The sequence below is a fragment of the Balaenoptera acutorostrata genome, chromosome 17, assembly GCF_949987535.1.
Source record: "Balaenoptera acutorostrata chromosome 17, mBalAcu1.1, whole genome shotgun sequence".
NCBI classification, from domain to species: domain Eukaryota; kingdom Metazoa; phylum Chordata; class Mammalia; order Artiodactyla; family Balaenopteridae; genus Balaenoptera; species Balaenoptera acutorostrata.
In genome coordinates, this window is record NC_080080.1 from 30,915,765 (window position 1) to 30,939,142 (window position 23,378).

Genomic DNA, 23,378 nt, shown 5'->3' on the forward strand with positions numbered 1-23,378 from the left:
GTACATTTTTATATTTATATATTTACAGTTTTATAACTTTTATGATATTATAAAGTCACTAAAGATCAGAAACTTTAAATATTTCCCTATTATAGGATCTCAAGTTACTTAAAATTAGTTACTTAAAACTAAGTTTCTTGTCCCCCCCCTCCATACACAGGTACAAAAAGAAGAAACCAAACGGTAACAATCCAGGAATACCTATCTAAACTATCTACCAATTTTTCTCCTTTTAGTATTTTGTCATAATGGGATGTCCCTCCCATCAAACCCTGCACCCAAACAAACCCAATAAAATAAAAGTAGTCTACTACATTATTGGGTCAAACGGAAATGCCTCATTTTATCTTTTTCAAAGATTTCAAAATACAAGACAACTAGCAGACACAAACATATCAAATAAAGATATTTATGCCAGTATTCTTTACAACGTCAAAGAAATATCTTAATAATATGAATTGTTAATAACAACTGAATGTCTTAATACAGAAATGGCTAAATTACAGAGCCATTAAAAACCATGAAAGAATTATATGGATTCAAGTTGACCCTTGAACACCACGGGTTTGAACTGCACAGGACCACTTATATGCAGATCTCCTTCAAATAATACATACTATAATACTACAATACATGGTTGGTTGAATCCATGTATGCAGAACCACAGATATGGAGGGCTGACTGTAAACTTATACATAGATTTTCGAATGTGGGAGAGGGGTGTGTGTCACCCCTTAACCCCTGAGTCGTTCAAAGGTCAACTGTATAATGACATGGGAAAATGTTTATTACATAATATACTAAGTAAAAAAAGCAAGAAACAACATATAATCCCGATTTTATATGAATAATACACATAAGTAAAGATACATACAAAAACTAGCAAAATTGTATGTGTCTGTGTGTATGTATATACACATACACACTAAAGATCAAAGATAAATACACCAAATATTAACAATGATCGTTTCTAGGTGATGAACTCAAAGTAATTTTTATAAATTTTCTAAAAACTTCCTACATTTGTCAAATGTTCTTTAATGAACATTCATTAGTCCTGAATAAAGAAAAAAATTACAAAAGAAAAAATATTCAATCTTTTATAGAACTTGCTTTGAGTAAATGAATTCATGAACATCTACTGAATATAATCCTTAGGTCTTCAGTATACCTAAATTAGACAATGCAAAGAAAATTCAGTGTTTTTAAAAACGGAATCAAACCTTTGTGTGTTGCTCGTAGGAATGTAAAATGGTGCAGCCACTGTGGAAAACAGCTCAATGGTTCATCAAAAAATTAAACACAGAATTACCATAGGATCCAGCAAATCCACTTCTGGTATATATCCAAAAAATTGAAAGAAGGAAATCGAACAGATTATTTGTACACCAATGTTCATAGCAGCATTATTCACAACGGCCAAAAGGTGGAAACAACCCAAATGTCCATCAACAAATGAACATATAAAGAAAATGTGCTGTGTACAGTAGAATATTACTCAGCTTTAAATAGGAAGAAATTTCTGACATGGTACAACACAGATGAAACTTGAGGGCACTATGCTAAGGGAAATAAGCCACACACACAAAAGGGAAAATATGGTATAATTCCACTTATATGAGGTACTTAGGGTAGAGACACAAATTCACAGAGACAAAAAGTAGAATGGTGGTTGTCAGGGACTGTAGGGAGGAGAGACTGGAAGTTACTGTTTAATGGGTACAGAGTTTCAGTTCAGGAAGATGAAAAAGTTCTGGAAATGGATAGTGGCGATGGTTGTACAACAATGTGAATGTACTTAATGCCACTAAATTTTACATTAAAAATGGTTAAACTGCTAATTTTTATTTTATGTATATTTTAACAATTAAAATTTTTTAATTAAAAAAACTGAAAGTTAATATGTAAATTGGATTAATCTAGAATCAATACTCCGAAAGAATATGAGAAATGTTAGCTAAGATACTTGAGCTATACACCTTTTAACCCATAATGTACTAAGCGGAAGCACTGTATATTAGAAATAAAAGACAAACTATTACTATAATTTTCATAAGTAAGTAGTATGAAAAAACAAAATGGTGTTTTAATTTATCCTTAGTACTGCTTTTTAAAGGAAAACATTTAATCAGACAATGATGGAACTTGTGGATACTTGAAAGAATTTCAGAAATAGATTTTTATGTCTAACTGCATTTTTAAAAAATGATGGGATTACAACTTCGGCAATTGCAAATTGCAATTAGGATATTACATATGCAATTTTAAAAGGTATTCTAATGACGAAACATACCAAGAACTAAAAGAGAAATGGAGAAATCAGAGGCATTATGGAACTTGGGTGCACTTTCAAGAAATAAATTGTTTAAAGACAGAATGCAGTGAGTGAGGAATGTTTAAACATGGTGGAAAAGATGCTCATTATGTGTACAACCCACTGTGGGATAAGAAAAGATAGGAGAAACCAGAGACTATGTACTTGTCCCCAGAGAAACATCAGTCAAGGGCTACTAGATCATCCTTCAGAGTGGCCTAAGATACAGCAGCTTTTGAGTCAGTGAGGAAAGACGGAGACAATATACAATAAGATAAACTAACTTTATATATTCCTTAACACTTACCTTCTATATTGGTTGTTGCTATTTTATGCTTAATTTCTTTTTGTGACACCTGTTGAATATTTTCCCTTTGCTGTTTAGTTTGTTGCATTGTATGGGTTTTCCAGAGTTTCCGTAGCTCTTCTACCTCAGTCTCTGAGTCCTGATTTTGTTCCTTTCTTTGTTTTCCTTTGTTGACAACTGGCTTTTGTTTAAATTCTATCGCTTCCTCACAGGGCATACCTTCTTTTTCACCTTCTTCATGGTGTAATGAATTCTCATTAAGAAGAAAATCCTGGTCTGCATTACCTTTTATACCTGTGCTTTGTTCTTTAGGACCTGATATTTCTTGAAGATTATCTGTAGTCTGATCTCCTTCCTTAGTAGCCATTTCAAGATTATTTAAATCAGTTTTAAGAGAAAGAGTCCCAACTTCACTGGTAGTATGTCCAGAATCGGATTTTAAGTGGTCAGGAGTACTAGCAGCCTCTGTTATGACTGTCAAACATTCTACTCCACTCTGACTGACGGTTTGCACAGATTCTGATGACGCACCAGATGATTTATCTTGTCGCAGCTCATCTGAAGAAACAAGCTCCTCTCGTATAGGAGAGAGTTCTGATTCCGTGAACACATCTTCAGAAAGAGACTCCTCGGTGCTCCTAGGAGCAGTGCTGGCACTATCATTACCTGCATCGCGAATTCTTGAGTCTATTTCATCAGTATTAGTTCTTGTCATTTTCTTTAAATGGCAGAAGTCCCTTCCCGATAACTGATCTATCTCTCTGTCAGTAAACAAAATTTAAAGTTATTACTTTTTAAATTGTAGAATTTTATTTTCCACAAACTTAACACTGAATTAATATCACTAAAAAAGGCTTTCCTAAAAGGATGTAGCATACATCTCTTAACAGCATATCAAAAATTTGATTGATTCCTATAGACCATGTAATTAAGTCAAGTTTTGCATCAACTGCTTAAGATCTGGGAAATATCAATGTAAGATTTCCTGAATTGATCTACCTGAAGAGAAGTTGAAGATACAAGTTCTGGGTGAAGCTATAATTCTAAACTAAAATTTATTCACTGATGAAATATGCAAATAAAATTTTGATTAAAATTTTAAATGTCTTAATAAAATAAAAATACACTGACTGATATTACACACACACACACACAGTGCTTATTTACATTTAAATAGAAATTAAACTAAAATAAATGACTCAAATGCAAAGCTAAAAACCAACCTGAATAGAACTGAGGCAAAAGTGCTTAGAGGTTAGATATTAGTTAGCTGAATGGTTCATCATTACTTCTAGATTTCCATGTTTAATGGCATTTGTATATGCAAGCACTAATGTTCAATGGTTAGACAGTTTAAGTTCTGGAAGGAGACAGTGTAAACACTATATGAAATACAAGTCTGCAATTCAAAATGATGGCTAAAAGTAGTTTCTGATAAACGGAAATTGCATGAGTTCTTAGTGGAAAAAGTATTAACATTTATGCAAGTCTGAGAATAGGAAAGACTGGAAGTAAGCCGACGCACAATTTATTGGCTACCTCTGGATGGTGAAGTTGGGTCACTCTTTTCCTCTTATTCTAGTACTTGATATTTTTTATAATGATATGCATAATTTTCATTGTGCACAGGATAGGTAAAATTTATTTTTAAAAAAGTATTAATTAGTTGAAGTCCAGTCCCTACCTCTGCTTCCCTTGTACTGACTGATTCACCTTAAGAAATGTATGTAAGCATCTAATCTGTGCTATTAAATGTGTAATAGTGTCATCTACTGGTGAGCCCCTAAAACTGCATATATAGGGTCTTGGAACTTGGCAAAAGTTTTGAGAAACTGTACCTGTAGATTTAATAAGACCCTTAGGTATGAGATAAAGTTAAGTAAACCTAACAGTATATAGATTTAGATACGTGTTGCAACCTTATTTTTTTATGTCAATGATGCTGCTATTGCTCAATATAGTTCCTGAACAATACCTTTGCGATTAACTTCCCAAGCAGTGTAAGACAGAAGAAAACCAATCAAATCTTACACCTCATTTTTACCATACATGACATTATCTGAGTTGTTGCCAAATATTGTTTTTAATCAATTCATAAGGCAGCAATGAAAGATATTTCTTTTGGAGTAACTTTTTTAAAGGTTTGGATCAAATAGATGGTCTTTCCAGGTGACGTTGTGAATGATAAAACAGTGATTTACAAGAGGAAGGGCCCTATAGCATCTGTGTAGAATAGTTACGGATCATTCAGCATAACAGAATCCCAAAGTATCCTAATACAAATGGAAAAGCAGGGCAAGATAAAATGGATCTCACCAATGACTGGCAACATATACATACATATAATCTTCTTGTTTCTCTTTTAATCTAATCCTTCACTCCTTCACCTTTGTCTTACCCCTCCACCTGCCACAATAATCTTTATTTGCTGAGACTGATTTTGGCTGATGATATATTAAATAGCTAACATAGAGGCAATCCTAGGAATAATCTGCACCTCTAAGGATGAGACCAAGCCAAAACAGTATCTACTGGGGGGCCGTTATAATGGAGACTGTTTATATAAAAGATTTTATTCTACCATAGGTATTCTAACAACTCATGTAGTCTGCCTCAGAAACAAAAATAATTTGCTCTCCGTCTCTTTTGTAAGTAGTTCTGTCTCACAGGGGTTAATTTTAAAACAACCATTATCATCCCTGTGGGCTATTATAGGGATAGAAATCTCAGTATCAGTTAAACTGAAGCCAGTTTTTAAACTGTTCACAAAGTCATGTATGGAGGAATGGGGGAGTTCTTTTCTATCACACATCAATTTTCTTCTTTTGTCCTTCCCTTCCTTTGTTTGTATACCTGTCTTTTATTTTCTTCTCCTTTTATTTCTTATCCTTCCCTTTTCTCTCTGTTATTCCTTTAGTTAAACACATTACTTTCAAAGGCTATGCTGACCTGTAGCCTCACATCTATGTTACCTGAAACACACAAATTCCCTAACCAGTATATTCCAAGGTTAACTCTTTAAATTTGTGCAATCGGTGGGTCTTCTTCCCTGTATTTTATACTTTTCTGAGAGAAGGGTGCAAACATATAAATCAATAAAAGACAAAGCTGCTCTGGCTTTATTAATGTCAGGTCTTTGCTCACGTGACCTCCCCCAAATCCCACACCCAACTCTTCAGGCTCTTCTAAGGAAAATTTGAAAGCTACCCTTGATTACTTATATTACCTTAAATTACTAATAAAAATAATTTGAATTTACCTGAATAAAATGGGCTGGTAAACATTGAATTAAATGAGTACTATAGGTTACTTTTAAATATCAGGTTCTCTGACCAAATATACAAATATAAACCTAAAACAATTCTTAACTATTCTAGTGCAGTAAGAATAATCTTTTCAATACTACATATATTTCTGTTTCATTAATGATAAAATGAAAAGCAGCTATAAGAAAACTATTAAAAAATACTTCAGAGTTATTAGACCAGGGTCAACTATCTAGATGAAATAAAATTGCAAGGAGTATAAATATCACTCTTACATGGGTAAGGATTCCTTTATTTTGCTATCGAAAATTTCTTTGTACATTGCAGCTGACATCACCTCTTCCATTGGACACATGATGCCATATTCCTCACAGCCATTCTCTTGAACCAAGGGGTCAGTTTTATGTGGATCAAACATTATATTATTTGGTGTAACTAGCAACACACCACTGACTGTGCCCTAAGATGAAAAAAGAAAATAGTGTTTAATCTTCAAAGTTTAAATTTTCAAAAATTATTCTAGATATTTTTATTTCCGACGTTAGGCCACCTACCACATATAAAAGTAGTATAGTCAAGCACTATGGCATTCTCATGAAAATGTTTTTAATAACACTCAAATTTTCCCAGTAAATTCTCCTTGTTAGCAGAGGCAAAATACAAAGAATATCATATTCACCTTCAATCAATCAAGTCAGGAATTAAAATTTGCAGCCTCAGTAAAATGCTGAGTTATATCAGCAAGATAACTTCAGTAATATAAGAAGGACTGTAAAGTCCTTCAAGGCATGAGCCATGTTTTACATTAACTTGCATACAGCCTCCTGTGTTCTTCCGTCACTACAGGTATCAAATCGTTTCATGCACACACTGCAGGTTTAATAAATAATGTGCTGATAACTCAATCCATTATAAAAGGAAAATTGTATAATCTGTTTAAAATATCTTAAAAAAAAAAAATCTCTATTTCACTCGATTCTGCTACTGCCTAGTTATGTGACCTCTGACAAGCAAAGCCCCTGGGGCTGTTTCTTCATCTGTAAAATTAGGTAGATTAGATTACTTCTAAGGCATACAGTAATTATTTTATCATGAAAAGCTATGAAATTTTAAATATATTTATACAAATAGTGATACAAATATAAAGAGTCCAACCCTCTCATCTTACAAATGAGCAAACTGAAGTACGTAAGAAGCTGATCCCACTACTATTAGCTAATGTTTCTTGAATGCTTTGTATGTACCATGCTTTATATATATTATTGTTCATTTATATATATTATTGTTCAATTATAGCTCTGAGATGAGAATACAGGTGGGGAAATTAAAATTGAGAGAGGCTAGGCAATTTGTCCTAAATAATAAATAACACAGCTAACTAATAAGTGGCAGGACCAAGATCCAAAATCCAAGCAGTCCATGCTTTTTCCTATAATATCTTCACATCTGAGTTACAAACAATAATCACTTCAACTCAAGTACCAAATATTCCTTAATCCTATTTATTTATTTTTATTGAAGTATAGTTAATTTACAATGTTGTGTTAATTTTTGCTGTACAGTAAAGTGATTCAGTTATGTATACATTCTTTCTTAATCCCATTTTCAAACTCCCATTCCACTACATCCTGTAAGAATAAAAATAAAGAGCCAGACAGAATTCTAAAACTAAACCAAATAATTACTTCAAAGTTGTCTTTTTTTTCTGAAGCTATCAATAGAAAAACTTAAATCTTGCTTGATTTGGTATCACACCCTCTTTCCAAGTCCATATTCAGCTCTGTGAATTTATCTGATTTAACTTTAAGAATGTAAAACTTGAGTTATGACAGACACTAACTTTAGAAACAAAAAAATAAAAAGAAAAATCCTACTAAAAATGGTCACCCAATCACAAATGAAAAAAAGTTATTGCCAATGTTCAAGATTATAAAATACGCTTATTATTTACAGTAACTGCATGAAATACTGGAGAGAAGAATACGTGTGTGTGTGCATTTTGGTGGGGGAAAGGGAATCAATCTCAAACTCTGACTAGCATTTCTTTTAGTTCAGACCATGGACCTCCTAAATAAGGAGGAACTTTATGTAAACCACAGCCTAATCATCTTTTGATCAATATTTTATTTTATTATTTTTTAACATCTTTATTGGAGTATAATTGCTTTACAACGTTGCGTGACTTTCTGCTGTATAACGAAGTGAATCAGCTATATGTATACATATATCCCCATACCCCCTCCCTTTTGTGTTTCCCTCCCACCCTCCCTATCCCACCCCTTGATCAATATTTTAAACAGATTCATGTACATTATGTATTCCTGGATCACATGCCAACTCAAATCAATGAGGGATGATAAAATATGTTGCAGGGACATTTACACTGCCAGGGATAATCCAAGAAATAAATAATCAAGAGTAGAGTATATACAACATAAAAAAGCTGAAAGATTTCCAATCTTTAATACCTTCCTCTATCTCACCATGTCTACAAGCAAGTTATTTGAGAAATGAAACCAAACAATCAGTAAGGATTAAGGAAAGCAAACTTCAGGTTCTCTGAAAGACTTCTGGTCATTCTTGATTTTATAAATTTCATCTGAGCATTAGTTTTAAATGATGATATAATATTTGGTTCACTGGCATAACACTACATCTTTTGCTTTAGAGGATTTTCATTAAAGACAATGATTACTAGGTATTATAGAAAAGGCCCAGTGTAATAGTAATACTTTAATTCACTATACACATGAGTACTATAATCTTAGTAGTGTAATTATAGAAACCATTTGAAAAGCCTCTCAAAACCGTACTTCTACTACTTGGATTACAAGGGGCTTGAAGCCCTATAGCTTAACACTGGAATGATCAATCTGCTAATGCTACATTCCAGGAATTCACCCTTATTTGCTACTATTGAAGGATGCACTGATATATTCTTCAAGCTTCTTTCCCTCTGCCTTTAGCTGGAGCTCTTTGAGGTATTCTGTGAGATGTCAGGTGCCTCCATAAATCAAGAGAGACAGCCATGAGAAACATTACAACACAAAATTCACAAAAATCTCTTCAGAAAGTAGCCTCTCAAATTCATTTGGCCAAGATCAAGTCTGAAATCATAAACTCATACTAAACCATTACCATTTCATTCTTTTTAAATACTGTTTCATAAATGTAGACATATTTTCAGGAGCAAGAGCATACTGTAAGTAAGAGATTTCCAATTAGCATATCTTAATCCACATGACCTTCAGAAACTTTAAGCACCTACTTCCCTTTAGTATTAGTAACTTCCAATTCTTTATGTGCAATTACTTGACTAATCTTCCAAGAAGGAATTACTTCTATTAGAAAATAAAGTCTATTTCTAAAAGAAAAGTTACCACTTACATTACAATATTTCTGTAAATACTAAAAGATAGAAGACTATGATTTGGGAACTCATCCCAGGAGAAATAAAAGCTTGTACTGATTTTTTTTTCAGTCTTAAGTCCACAGGAGTTTAACCATTACAATAATTGATAAATTTCCATAATTTTATATAATCTTTACTACAATCAACCTGTAAGAAGAAGAAAGAAGATGACTTGTATGAGAAAGCATCTTTTCCTGATTACTTTCTTATAAGAGATTATGTTCCAAGGACACCAGTGCAAGCCATTCCTAACCCTGCCAATGACTTTATCTTTTCTTTGATTCTTAAACAAAATTGTTATTCAAATACTTCCAACTAAAATTTTGCTTCTAGCCAAGAACTAATTCTGCCTAAAGCTACTAAAACACATAAAATACATGAAATAACTCTTTTCCGATACTATAATGCTGAATAAGGGGAAACAAACAAGATGAGATCTACAAATGCCCCAGCACACTGGGTGGAGTTTCCTGGCCACAGACAGAGACAGGAAAGGAGAGAACACTCCCTACTGAGAAAGCTTTGGAGATCTACAGAGGATCCTTTTCCAAGGTTCCAGCTGAGGACTGATTGCCACCTGTGTGAAAGCAACTATCCAAGGATGAGAAAAAAAGCACTCAAAAGAAGCTGAGAAAACAATCCCTAGAGTCCACAGAGTCAGAAATAGTTTGTGTTCTCACCAACCAGAGCAAAAACCCTTGTAATTTACAGCACCTCAATATTCAGAAGGGTATTGTCTCAGTAAGGGGAAAACTAGTTAAAGACTTAAAAGCTGCTCTGGTCATGCCTGACAAAACTTAAAAGCAAGCCATGACAGGATGAAGCTGTTTCCAAGAAACAACCGTGTCACAGAAAAATGCGCAAGAATATGTATAGAAATACAAAAATATCCAGCACCCAACAAGATAAAAATCCATAATATCTGGTATCCAATTAAAAATTACTAGGCATGCAAACAAACAGGAAAATATGGCTCACAGCAATAACAAAAATCAATTAACTGAAACAAACCCAAAAGTGGAAGAGAGAAAAGAATTGGTAGAAAAAGACATTAAAACAATTATTTTAACTATAGTCCATATATTCAAGAATATAGAAGAAAGATTTTGCGTGGTAAGTAGGGACATGGAAGACATAAGCGACCCAGTTTAAACTTAGAGGGGAAAAATACACTGGATAGAATACCAGATTAGATTTGGCAGAAAAATAAATTACTGAACTTAAAGATACAGCAATTGAAATTGTCCAAAATGGAGAGAGAGGAAAAAAAAGAGCAGAGTATCAGTAAGCTATGAAGCACAACATCAAGCAACCTAAAATACGCATAACTGGAGTTTCCAAAGAAGAGGAGATAATGGGGGAGAAAAAACATTTGAAGAGATATGGCCAAAATTTTTCCAAATTCGATGAAAACTATAAACCTACAGATCCAAGAAGCTGAACGAACCCCAAGTAAAACAAATATGAAACGCACACCAAGGCACATCATAATTAAACTGCTCAACAATATCAGAAAAACAAACAACCCAATCAAAAAATGGGCAGAAGACCTAAACAGACATTTCTCCAAAGAAGACATAGAGATAGCCAAAGGCACATGAAAAAGATGCTCAACATCGTTAATTATTAGAGAAATGCAAATCAAAACTACAGTGAGATATCTCCTCACACCAGTCAGAATGGCCATCATCAAAAAAATCTACAAACAGTAAATGCTGGAGAGGGTGTGGAGAAAAGCGAACCCTCCTACACTGTTGGTGGGAATGTAAATTGGCACTATGGAGAACAGTATGGAGGTTCCTTAAAAAAGTAAAAACAGAGCTACTATATGATCCGGCAATCGCACTACTGGGCATATATCTGGAGAAAAACATGGTTTGAAAAGATACATGCAGCACCCCAATGATCACTGCAGCACTGTTTACAACAGCCAAGACAAGGAAGCAACCTAAATGTGCATCAACAGATGAACGGATAAAGAAGATGTGGTACATATATACAATGGAATATTACTCAGCCATTAAAAAGAATGAAATAATGCTGTCTGCAGCAACATGGATGGACCTGGAGATTATCATACTAAGTGAAGTAAGTCAGACAGAGAAAGACAAATATATATTGCTTATATGCGGAATCTAAAAAAAAAAACAAAACATACAAATGAACTTATTTACAAAACAGAAACAGACTCACAGACATAGAGAACAAACTTATGGTTACCAGCGGGGAAAGGTGGGGAGGGAGGGATAGACTGGGAGTTTGGGAGTGATCTGTACACACTACTATATTTAAAATAGATAACCAACACTGTATACTACAGGGAACTCTGCTCAATATTCTGTAATAACCTAAATGGGAAAAGAATTTTAAAAAGAATGTGTATGTAAAAAAATAATAACAATAAAATTAAAAATAATAATCAATTTGCTCAAAATCAGTGATAAAGACATCATCTTAAATGCAAACAAAGAAAAAAAAATATTTTATACAGCACACCAAATACAAAAATAATAGAAGACTTCTCTTCAGAAACAGTGCAAGCCAGAAAACAGTAGAAATTTGAAAGAAACATCTTTAAAGTTCTGAAAGGAAAAGAAAACCCTGTCAACCTAAAATTCTATGCCCTGTGAAAATATCTTTAAAAATTAAAGAAAATACCAAAGCTATACGAATAGCAAATAAGCAAATGAAAAGATGCTCAGTATCGTAAGTCATTAGGGAAATGTAAATTAAATGAGTTACCACTAAAGACCAATAAGCGTAACTAAAATCTAAAACACTGACCATGGTGAATGCTGGTGAGGATGGGGAGCAACAGCAGCTCTCAGTCACTGCCAGCAGGAATGGAGAATAACAGCCACTTTTGGAAGGCAGGTTGGTAGTCTCCAACAGAGCTAAACACAGTCTTAGCACACGATCTAACAATCACATGCCTTAGTATTCAACCAAAGGAAATAAAAACTTATACAAAACCTGCATATTAATGTTTATAGCAGCTATCTTCATAAGTGTCCAAACTTGGAAGCAACCAAGATGCCCTTCAGTAGGTGAATGGATAAACTGTTGTACTGTACACCCACAGCGATAAAAACAAATGAGCTGTCAAGCCATGAAAGATATGGAAGGCTCTTAAATGCACATTGCTAAGTGAAAGAAACCACTCTGAAATCATTCAATCATACTTTATGATTCTAACTGCATGACACTCTGTAAAAGGCAAAACTATGGAGACAGCAAAAAGATCAGTAGTTTCCAGGGGTCCAGAGGAAGGGATGGATGAACAGACAGAGCCCAGAGGATTTGGGAGGCAATGAAACTATTTTGCACGATACTGTAATGGTGGATACATGTCATCATACATTTCTCAAAACCCACAGAATGTATGACACAAAGAGTGAGTTCTGATGTAAACTATGGAAACCCACTTTAAGTATAAGACACAGTCTAAAAGTAAAAAAATGGAAGAGATAACTCAAGTTAACACTAACTGAACAGAAGCTATGTGACTACATTTGTATCCATCAAACCAGATTTCATAGCAAAGAGTTTTACCAAGAATAGTATTTCATAATTAAACAAATCAATTCATCAAGACAATATAAGAATCCAAAACATTTTTATACCTAACCACAGAGTTTCAAAATACACACAAAAAACTGATAGAACTAGAAGGGGAAATAGACAAATCCACAATTATAGAGGTATTTCAACATCCTTCTGTCAATAATTGATAGAACAAAAAGACAGAAAATCAATAGTAACACTCAACTTGATTTAATTGACATTTATAAACTATTTCTCACAACAACAGCAGAACACCCATTCTTTCCAAGTACACATGTAACATGTATCAAGATATACCACATTCTGCACCATAAAACGTTAAGCCTACAAATAGTAGTATGTTCTCTAACCACATGGAAAAACATTAGAAATCAGTAACAGAAAGATATCTTGAAAAACACCAAATATTTGGAAACTAAGAAACTTCTAAATATTCCATGGGCCAAAAAAGAAATAAAGAGAAAGTATTATGAACTGAATGAAAATGAAAATACAACATATCAAGACTGTGGATTCAGTTAAAACAGTACATAGGGGGAAATTTATAGCACTAAACACCTATTTCAAATACCCATAATTTATGAATTACGACTATAAAGAAATGGTTCTCACGTGTGACTTCTCAAGTGGGTATCATACTATAATTACTTTCTTAGCAACACATGGAGTTTATTTTGAACACTATTGTACTTTACTATAATTCCCTTTGCAGACTAGAAGTTCTCTGCTTTAGAAAAGCAGCAACATGTGGTAGATAAAACACAGATTCAAACTGGGTTTGAATTCTAGCCAGGATAGAGAAACCCTGGACTCGTTAACCTTTTCTGAAAGTTTTTTTTTTTTTTTTTCCTGTGAAGAAGGAATAGGACTGCCTATTTCACAAGATTATTTTAAATTGATCATCATGTGCTGATGCTGATGACTAAAAATGTAAATGCAAAACTGTCATATTTTAGTAATAAATAAAAAATGATTAAAAGTTTTTTCTAAAGTTTTATCCATTACCTTGCCACTGGTAATATATCTGCAATTAATTTTAAGAAATTTCTCAGTAAATGCTTCTTCCTCCTCAGAAGTTGAAGATACAACTCGTGCAGGTCGAATACCAGTAAAAGCAGATGAGAGAGTTTCTTCTTTCGGGTGGACTACATCAGGAGTCTTTAAAAAAAAAAAAAAAGATAAAGACACTTCAGAGAACTAAATAAAACTAAGCACATTGTTAAATGCAAATGAATAGCTCTCCCCAGTAAGTGTTTTTCCTTCTCATCACATTCTGTAGATCAGCTCAAAACGTTTTTATGTAAAAAAATATGGGAAAGAATGTCACTTCTTTTACATTTGGTAAAGATCTCTAATACAGCTTAAACTTAAATTTTCAATTACTTTTTTAATGGGAATATATATATACTGGTTATAATATATATATGTGTGTGTGTGTATGTACACACACACATACACATTCAGTTGCTCCTGAATCAAATCACTGGTCCTGATCATTTAATATATCCCTCAGGTGCTGGGAGCAGAGAAAAGGTGAGTGCTTGTCTGTGAAACCTAGGAATTCAGCAGAATCCATTCACTGAAGAGCCTGTTAAAATCTCAAGCTATAAAGAATTTATCAGTACCATTTTACAAAGTATTAATTAGTTAGATCATAGATTCTTTTTTTTTTTTTTCCCTACTTTATTTATTTATTTATTTATTTTTGGCTGTGTTGGGTCTTCGGTTCGTGCGAGGGCTTTCTCCAGTTGCGGCAAGCGGGGGCCACTCTTCATTGCGGTGCGGGGACCGCTCTTCATCGCGGTGCGCGGGCCTTTCACTATCGCGGCCCCTCCCGTTGCGGGGCACAGGCTCCAGACGCGCAGGCTCAGCAGCTGTGGCTCACGGGCCCAGCCGCTCCGCGGCATGTGGGATCTTCCCAGACCAGGGCTCGAACCCGTGTCCCCTGCATTGGCAGGCGGATTCTCAACCACTGCGCCACCAGGGAAGCCCAAATCATAGATTCTTAACTTTTTTGATGCCATGGACCATTCCCACAGTGAAGCCTATAGACCTCCTTTTCAGAATGTTTTTTTTTTTGAATACTCAAAATAAATACAGAATTACAAAGAAAAACAATTATATTGAAACAATTATCAAAATACTTTTTAATCAGAGATATATTTATTTATAGATATATATGCTTCTTTATTAATACATTAAATAACAAGATCTAGTGATGACTCATAACGATAATTTTGAAGTACATGGCCATAAACAACATTCTGTGATATCTACAACAACTCTAAATTGATTTGAAAATATGTCAGTTCTATTGGGGACAAAGTCACAGGTATCCCTGGTGCTTTTCTATAGTTTGCTGCTTATATTCTTAATCTTTAAAAATGTTAGATTTCACTTAAAATTTTTTCTAGCCAAGTTCACAGAACTCATAGTTTTCCCAAAGTTCAATATTCTGTACAAATGTAGGAAGGTTCGACAGATGCCTTTTAATCTTTGTTTTAAATACCTCCACAGAGGCATTTCATACCTTATAAGTAAATGCACAATGCCTTATATAATAGTTTTCATAGTAGCAAGGTTCTTCAGAGCTTTGAACTAAAATCTGCCACTTTGTAATTAACACCTAATAGTTATGATTTGGCCTTCTGTAATAATAAACAAGACTGCTTCCTCTTCAGTCTCACAGACTTTGAGATACTTAAAAAGAACTATCAAATTTTAACCTAACTTTTTCTACTCTAATAAATGGATCTAATTCCTTAAATTCTGTCCTATATAGGACAGAATTTTTAGACTTCCTTTCTAAATTTCATATACCCTTCCTAAAATATAGGGCTGAATCCCAAGCACTTGGGCAGATACTCAACAGACATTTTTTGAAGGTAGACCAGTTCAGAACACTGCAAAACAGCTACATTTAATATAGTTATATTTTTTAAAAACCTAAAATGGAATTATATTTTAACAGCTACATGACACTGTTATAGCATTATTATCAACCTTTTCATTTTGTGACGCAAACTAATAACTTTACATTCATCCTGTTGTCTCTGGCAGTTACTGTATCTAAGAGTTTTACATCATATATAAATTCATTTAGCACAGATAATTAAATAAGGGACATTAATAATAATATTAATTGATATTTATGAATACCTTTATATTTAAGTATATTATAAAGACCATTTCATTTTCAAATCACTCATAAGGTATATACTATTACCTTAATTTTTTTTTTTATTCTTTTTTTTTTTTAATAAAGTCTCTTTATTCTTTTTTTAATTAATTAATTAATTAATTTATGGTTGTGTTGGGTCTTCGTTTCTGTGCGAGGGCTTCCTCTAGTTGTGGCAAGTGGGGTCCACTCTTCATCGCGGTGCGCGGGCCTCTCACTATCGCGGCCTCTCTTGTTGGGGAGCACAGGCTCCAGACGCGCAGGCTCAGCAATTGTGGCTCACGGGCCTAGTCGCTCCACGGCATGTGGGATCTTCCCAGACCAGGGCTCGAACCCGTGTCCCCTGCATTGGCAGGCAGATTCTCAACCACTGCGCCACCAGGGAAGCCCTATTACCTTAATTTTTAAGGAAACGTATGCTTGGCCAAATTCAGTAACTTGCCCAATGAGTAAGATGAACCTGAGAAGAAAACCCAGGTTGCCAACACATGAACTAGTGAGCTTAACTGCACTACTATATGCTTTCCATTTCAAACATTCTTCTAAAAGATTGCGTGCAGAGGGGGAAAAATAAAGCCAATACAGAGCCATCAGAGGGCCCCCTGCAAGCTGGCACAAAGCAATACACAAATTTTGTCTATGACTGTTCAGTTACTCCCAAATCAGGTGACAACAGTATCTACTAAATAACCATATTATTCACAGAAACTGTATCAAGGTACATTGTCAAATATTTTCCTTAAAGATATACCTCACAGAACAACATGATCTCTGAGGTTCCCTCAAAGTCTCAAATTCTACAACTCAGTATCAATAGCAATCCCAACTTGTCAAAGTAATCCTATTAAAAATAATACATGAGATTAGCTTAACGAATGCTCAAACTATAGCACAAAAGAGTATTTCTTTAAAAGGGATCAAAGTTGTTCAGAGAAATCATAATCAGACCTCATTTTAACTTACATACATGTACATGATCCAAAGTATCAGTATCTCTGTACCTCTGTGAATTTACAGATTCTGTTTCTTAATAAGGTGATTTGAATAAGCTTATTTGAGTGCTTTCTGAAGCTTCTTTGTGCAATTTTGTTTTAGCCACTAGGGATGGAAAGGTCCTTAAAAATATAGGATTATAAACATTTATTTACCAAGCCTCAATTGTCACCTCAATTGTTCAAATGTGCAGAAGGAAGCAATGCTATGACAAGTGACCCAAAAAGGTTGACTTATGGTCATCTTTTTTGTACAATATGATTAAATATTATGTAATATAATTTGTAGAGTATTATTATAAATCATTACCATAAGCTAATTAACAACTCCAAACTCTCCTTTTCCCATGTTGCCTTGGTTTTATGGAGTTTTTGTTCTTTAGTGATTGAAAATATGTAGAAATGTTCTCTGGTAACATGTAGGTAAGGCATACAAAATTTGAGGAGGAAAAACCATACAGGCAGAGAAATACCAACATTTATATTTATTTCATACAACATATATAATATATAATCTAAAAGAAAATGTTTATTTTTAAAGCAATGCATACTATGTTTCTTCACTCAATCCAATAAATATGATGGGTACCATTTACTTCCTATAAATTGTTATGTTTAACTATCACTCTCAGAATTTATTTAAACTCCACTTCTTAAGAATTTGAGGATCTTAAAACAAACATACAGAATAAAATACAATACAAATAAAAAATAAAAATATCAGAGTGAAGAAAAAATAAAATGCAATTTTAAGTGTTGTACTTGGAGTTTTGGATCTGACACTGAGCTTTTTAGTAACCAGGTTAAAAAGCAAAGAAGGATCAATTTTTGAATTCTAATTATGAGAACAATGCTTGCTTTCAGAATCTAGAAGAAAACTCTCACCCAGTAATATAACTATTTATTTGTGATGTTACAAATATAGAGATTTCTTCTATATAAAGAAATGTTTTCCTAAAATCTATATAAATACAAAGTCCTACTATGAAGTTCTATGTTTTCACATATTTGAAATATAAAATTTTGTTCTAAGAATGTAAGACTAAGGTATAATTATAGCACCATCATTTAAAACGTACATATTAAAAAATTATAATTCCCTAATAAACTGCTGGTATTTAAGTTTAAAAGCACCAAAGCTAAATTATATTATATAATATACAGGTAACATATAATTCATGTGTTATTTATACATACGGCATTTATAGTTGGTTAACTTTATTTTAATATAATATGTAATATATAAGCTTATGTTTATTATATAATAAAGTATATATACTTACATACGAAAATTTAGGTTTAAAAGCATGAAATTTAAAATTATAATTTATATATTATATCAGATAAAATATATTTTATATATTATATATTTTAGTGATTTTAAATTTATTTTAAGTTTAAATATATAATATTATACACAGAGAGAGAGAGGAAGGAGGTGGAAGTAAGGAGGAAGGGAAAGATGGGAGAGGCATGTTTGTGACTAGTTTAAGGATGGCATATGTGAGAACAATTTTTGAAGCATATGCTATATTTAATCTCTTCAAACTATATTGATATTTCTAACTAAAATTTTTTTTAACTTCTTGCATGTGTGCTATTACTTTAATGTCTGTTTTCAGGTATATAAGTTCAGGATGTCAATGAATTATGTGATTAGTATGATTAAAATAGAGGGAGGTTTATTTTATTAGATTTCACAAATATTCTCAAGATCCCCAAAACCCTGTAAGAAATTAACATCACTCTTTTATATATTATCTCATCTATATGTGAAGAGAATAGTCACTGACTGTCTTTTTAAAAAAAATCTTATTTGACTAGAGCTAGAAAATCTTCTAAAGTTCCCTGACTAAACAATGTGGTTCTCTTGAAATTTTATAAAAGGCAATGTTATGACTTCACTGTGTCACCCAAGAAGATATGCTGAAGTCCTAACCCCCTACCTCAGGATGCGATCTTATTTGGAAATCAGCTTTTCACAGATGAAGTGAGTTAAGCTGAAGTCACACAGGAGGAGTAGAGGGGACCCTTAATCTAATTTAACTGGTTTCCTTATCTGAAGAGGAGACCACTATGTGAAGACACAAACACACAAGGAGAAGACAGCCATGTGACTACAAAGGCAGAAACTGGAGTAATCTGTCCAACAGGACAAGGAATGACAAGGATTGTGGGCAAACACCAGATGACAGAAGAGGCAAAGAAGGATCCTTCCCCACAAGGTGCTTGCCAAAATCTTGATTCCAGACATCTAGCCTCCAGAACTGTGAGGTAAGTTTCTGATTTAAACCACCCATTTTGTAATCCTAGGAAACTAATACAGGCAAATAATAATTTTTTAAGTTACATAAACAGAAGAACAACATATTAAAAAGTCCAGAGAATCTTAAATATTGGAAAAAAAAAAAAGCAATGCTTTTGTTCACCTTTTAATCATTTTAAGCAATACTTCTGATTATCTGCTTTACTTTTATTTTTGCTTTGGTAAGCAAAAATTTGCTACATTACTTCCACATAGCTCTTTACTACAAACTTTCTAGTTTCTACAATTTGGGACACATATATTTTAATTTTAGATTGTATGTCTCAGTCACAGAGAATCTGTACTGCTAATCCTTACCCTTTCATAAATTAGTTCAAAAAGTGGTTAAGAATATAACACAAAACCTGAATGTAGACTGTCAGGGTTTAAATCTCAGCTCTACCACTCATTAAGTATGTGATCTTGTGTAAATTACTCATTCTCTCTATGCCTTAGTTTCCTCATTAATAAATGCATAGTAAGTACTTTTTAAATGTGAATAGTAACTGTAGCAGAATAATTGCCTATGCTTTAAAAGAAGCTTTTAATGTGCCTAAACTCTATTAATGCTTTATATATTTTCTCCTGTAAGGCCTTCTAGGCCTTCCATAGAATCTCTTAGTAGTAGTTTTTTCAAAATTATATTTTCTTATTACCATGAAATATAATTTCAAAATTATATTTTCTTACCACATTATAAGTACTCTACTTTTCTTATTATCTTTTACATTTATTAGGGTATACTAAAGAGTGTTTTATATTAAAGAGAATACAACTATCTGCTATCCCATCTTTCAGTGGAGTATAGTAACATAAGCAGAAATTAAAAACTATTTAAAACCATTTCACTTTTCCATATTATTTATTTTAAATATTTTTTCCTCTGAATTCCATCCTAAATATATCACACTAGTAGTTCTAGCCTAAAATGGCATTAGCATAATAAATACATTTAAGATGCAGAGAGGAGAAATCAAAGGAGGTAAACAAACAAAAAAGGTTTTTATATTTACAAAAGAATGTTACATTAAAAAAATTTTACAAAATGATGATAGTGCAAAAGTGACAGGTTTTACTATACTCACAATGATTGAATATTACTTATCTTTTTGGGTTGGATCCAATTATTTACTGATCAATAGTAGTTTCTGAGCTATCAATTTCCAGCTATAAAGTGCTAGTAAAAAAACCTGGGCTCTGGACTCAGACTATCTGCGTTGGAATCCTAATTCAGGTAAGTAGTCTAGCTTTTCACAATTTTGCTTTAGGGTATGGAACACAAGCTAAATTAACCGAAGGCTACACTGCTCTCCTTTGTCATTGCCCCTTATGAATATATCTCTTTGTTAAGTCCCATGGGAAAATGGCATGGCCATGTTCAAAAAGGTCCAATAATCGTTTGGTCCAGTATCATTAGACACTGACTTCCATTTTCGTCGATGATGAGAATAAATGTAATATATTACTTTCATGTAGCTGTATTCTAAAGTAGTTGTCATTTTTATAAGATAGCCAACAAATAAAACATTTGAAAAAGACCCCATTTCTCCCTCCCTCCCTCTCTCACCACAAACACACAGAAAAAAGTCCCTAGGCAAGGAGACAAATAGTTATTAATAATATCATGTCCTTTACTCCATGAGAGAAGTGGAACTAGTCTAATACTAGAGCTTAGAAACTAATAATTCCTAATAATTTATAGGCAAATTAACATTAATAATTTGTGTTTTGTTACCAGTATGCGATTTGGTATCCTTAACTTTGAGTGCAAATTGAGGCAGAGAAAAGGATGTCTCCTACAATCAGCATAGCAACACAGAAGAATCTCCCACAGGAGTCTAGCCAGTTAATGGAGAAATAACCTTTTACATGTAAACATAATCATTAGGTCATTATGAAAATGGGAAATTATGATTAGTATTAATTTACACAGGAAAGGCACAAAAAACATAATTCCTGTCAGAGGGATTTTAATCAAAATTATTAAATAAAGTTTTCTTCCTTGGAATTCATTTGTAAAATGTAACATATAGAACATCTATTCCTTTAAAATGCTAGATAAATTAGTATACTATTAGTTACTCCGAATTAATATTCTGAAGAACAACTAAGATAATAAATTTTTTTCTTTTCTTTTTTTGTTTGTTTTGGCAGTGCCGTGCAGCATGTGGGGTCTTAGTTCCCCGACCAGGGATCGAACCCACACCCCCTGCAGTGGAAGTGCGAAGTCTTAACCACTGGACTGCCAGGGAAGTCCCCATAAATTATTTTTTTAAAGTGTGCCAAAAATGAACTCAAGAGTTTTAAGTAGTATATAAACATTCACAGAAACTCAAATAAAAATCAAATTGGACATGGACTTCCTATCATGATACACTCATGTTTGGTAAGTAAAATTCCTTTCTTAGTTAAATTATTATATGATATTTATAAAAGGGCTGATGAATATCTTTCGATTACTACTACCACCAACAGTAATCAATTTAAGCTGTCTGATTTAATAAGAATGTTTCACTTTAAAAACCGGGATTTACAAATTTAATTAACAAACTAAAAAGGTAAAATTTCGTTCAAGCCATAGGCAAAGTAGGATTAAAAAAATGATGATATATACAAATACAGTGACATTTCTTGATAGCTTTGAAAAGAAGGGAAACTTACAGTGGTCTTATCAAGTTCAGCCTCGGATGATGTTGGTGACAGAGGACTTATGGGGCTTAGAGACGGGGAGCTCTCAACACTGGAGACATATTCAGGATCAGGAACATATAAAACCTGGAAGAAAATATTCATATAAAGATTTAGTCAAACTAAAATATTAATAATCAGATGGTATTCTCTAAGCAAGCACCATTAACAATGACCTTCAGAAATCAATTTTAAAAATTAAAACCTTCAGATTAAAAGAATGTTTATTACCGAAATAACTGTAACAAAATTTTAAAAAAGATATTTAAATTTAATTTAGATAAGTTTGATAACACAAACTGTGGACAATAGTGAAGGGAAACAATAATTCTTATAAATTATGGGTGTTCCTCTTAAAGGACAATTTGTCAACAGCCAGCAAAATTTAAAATGCGCATATCCTTTAACTGAGCTATTTTACTTCTAGGACTTGACTTTATAGATATACGTGCATATAAAGAAAAAGAGAAACAAACAAGAGTGTTTCCTAGAGCAATGTTTACAATAGCAAAAAAGTAGAAAGTCTAAAGCTTACTGTGCTTGGTTAAACCATAATACAGGCACACCTCGTTTTACTGTGTCACCTTACTGGACTTCGCAGATATTGCATTTTTTACAAACTGAAAGATTGTGGCAACCCTGTGTCAAGCAAGTCTATCAGTGCCATTTTTCCACTGCATTTGCTCACTTCCTGTCTCTGGGTTACATTTTGGTGATTCTTCCAACATTTCAAACTTTTCATTATTATTATATTTGTTATGGTGATCTGTGATCAGTGACTGCTGCAAAAAGATTATGACTCTCTGAAAACTCAGATGATGGTTACCATTTTTTAGCAATAAAGTACTTTTAAATTAAGGTATGTACTTTTTTTAGACATAATGCTATTGCACACTTAGCAGACTACAGTGTAGTGTAAATATAACTTTTATACACACTAGGAAACCAAATAATTCTATGACTCGCTTTATTGTGATATCTGCTTTACTGCAGTGGTCTGGAACCAAATCCACAATATTTCCAAGGCATGCCTATATATTAATAGAGTGCAATACTTTACATACATGAAAAAGTTTGAGATTGAGTTATGCTTAAATAGAACATTTTTCTAGAATCAACATTATTTTTTTTTTAAAAGAAGAAAGAAAGGCTAGAATATTTTTGGAAGGGGATACATATTGGTAACTGTGGTTGCTTCTGGAAAAAGGAAACTGTAAGTCTGAGATAAACTACCTTTAAAAAAGTTTGAATTTTTTATCAGGTACATGTACTGCTTTGAATATTTTTTAAAGCTCTTTAAAACTATATTTGAAAAGACAACAGTTATTTTCAATATGTATTAAGAAAAATTC

General features: G+C 33.1%; 1 protein-coding gene across 10 annotated transcripts in view; it reads right to left on the reverse strand.

The window, feature by feature from the left end:
- OXR1 (oxidation resistance 1) overlaps positions 1–23,378 on the reverse strand; it is a 458,270-nt gene that overhangs the window by 50,988 nt on the left and 383,904 nt on the right. For all 10 annotated transcript variants that reach the window (XM_057531888.1, XM_057531886.1, XM_057531885.1 and 7 more), the window contains 4 exons: positions 22,000–22,113; positions 13,869–14,021; positions 6,163–6,347; positions 2,622–3,382 (listed from right to left, as the gene is read on the reverse strand). In XM_057531888.1, the coding sequence (XP_057387871.1) occupies positions 2,622–3,382; positions 6,163–6,347; positions 13,869–14,021; positions 22,000–22,113 (1,213 nt within the window). The remainder of the gene's footprint in view (positions 1–2,621; positions 3,383–6,162; positions 6,348–13,868; positions 14,022–21,999; positions 22,114–23,378) is intronic.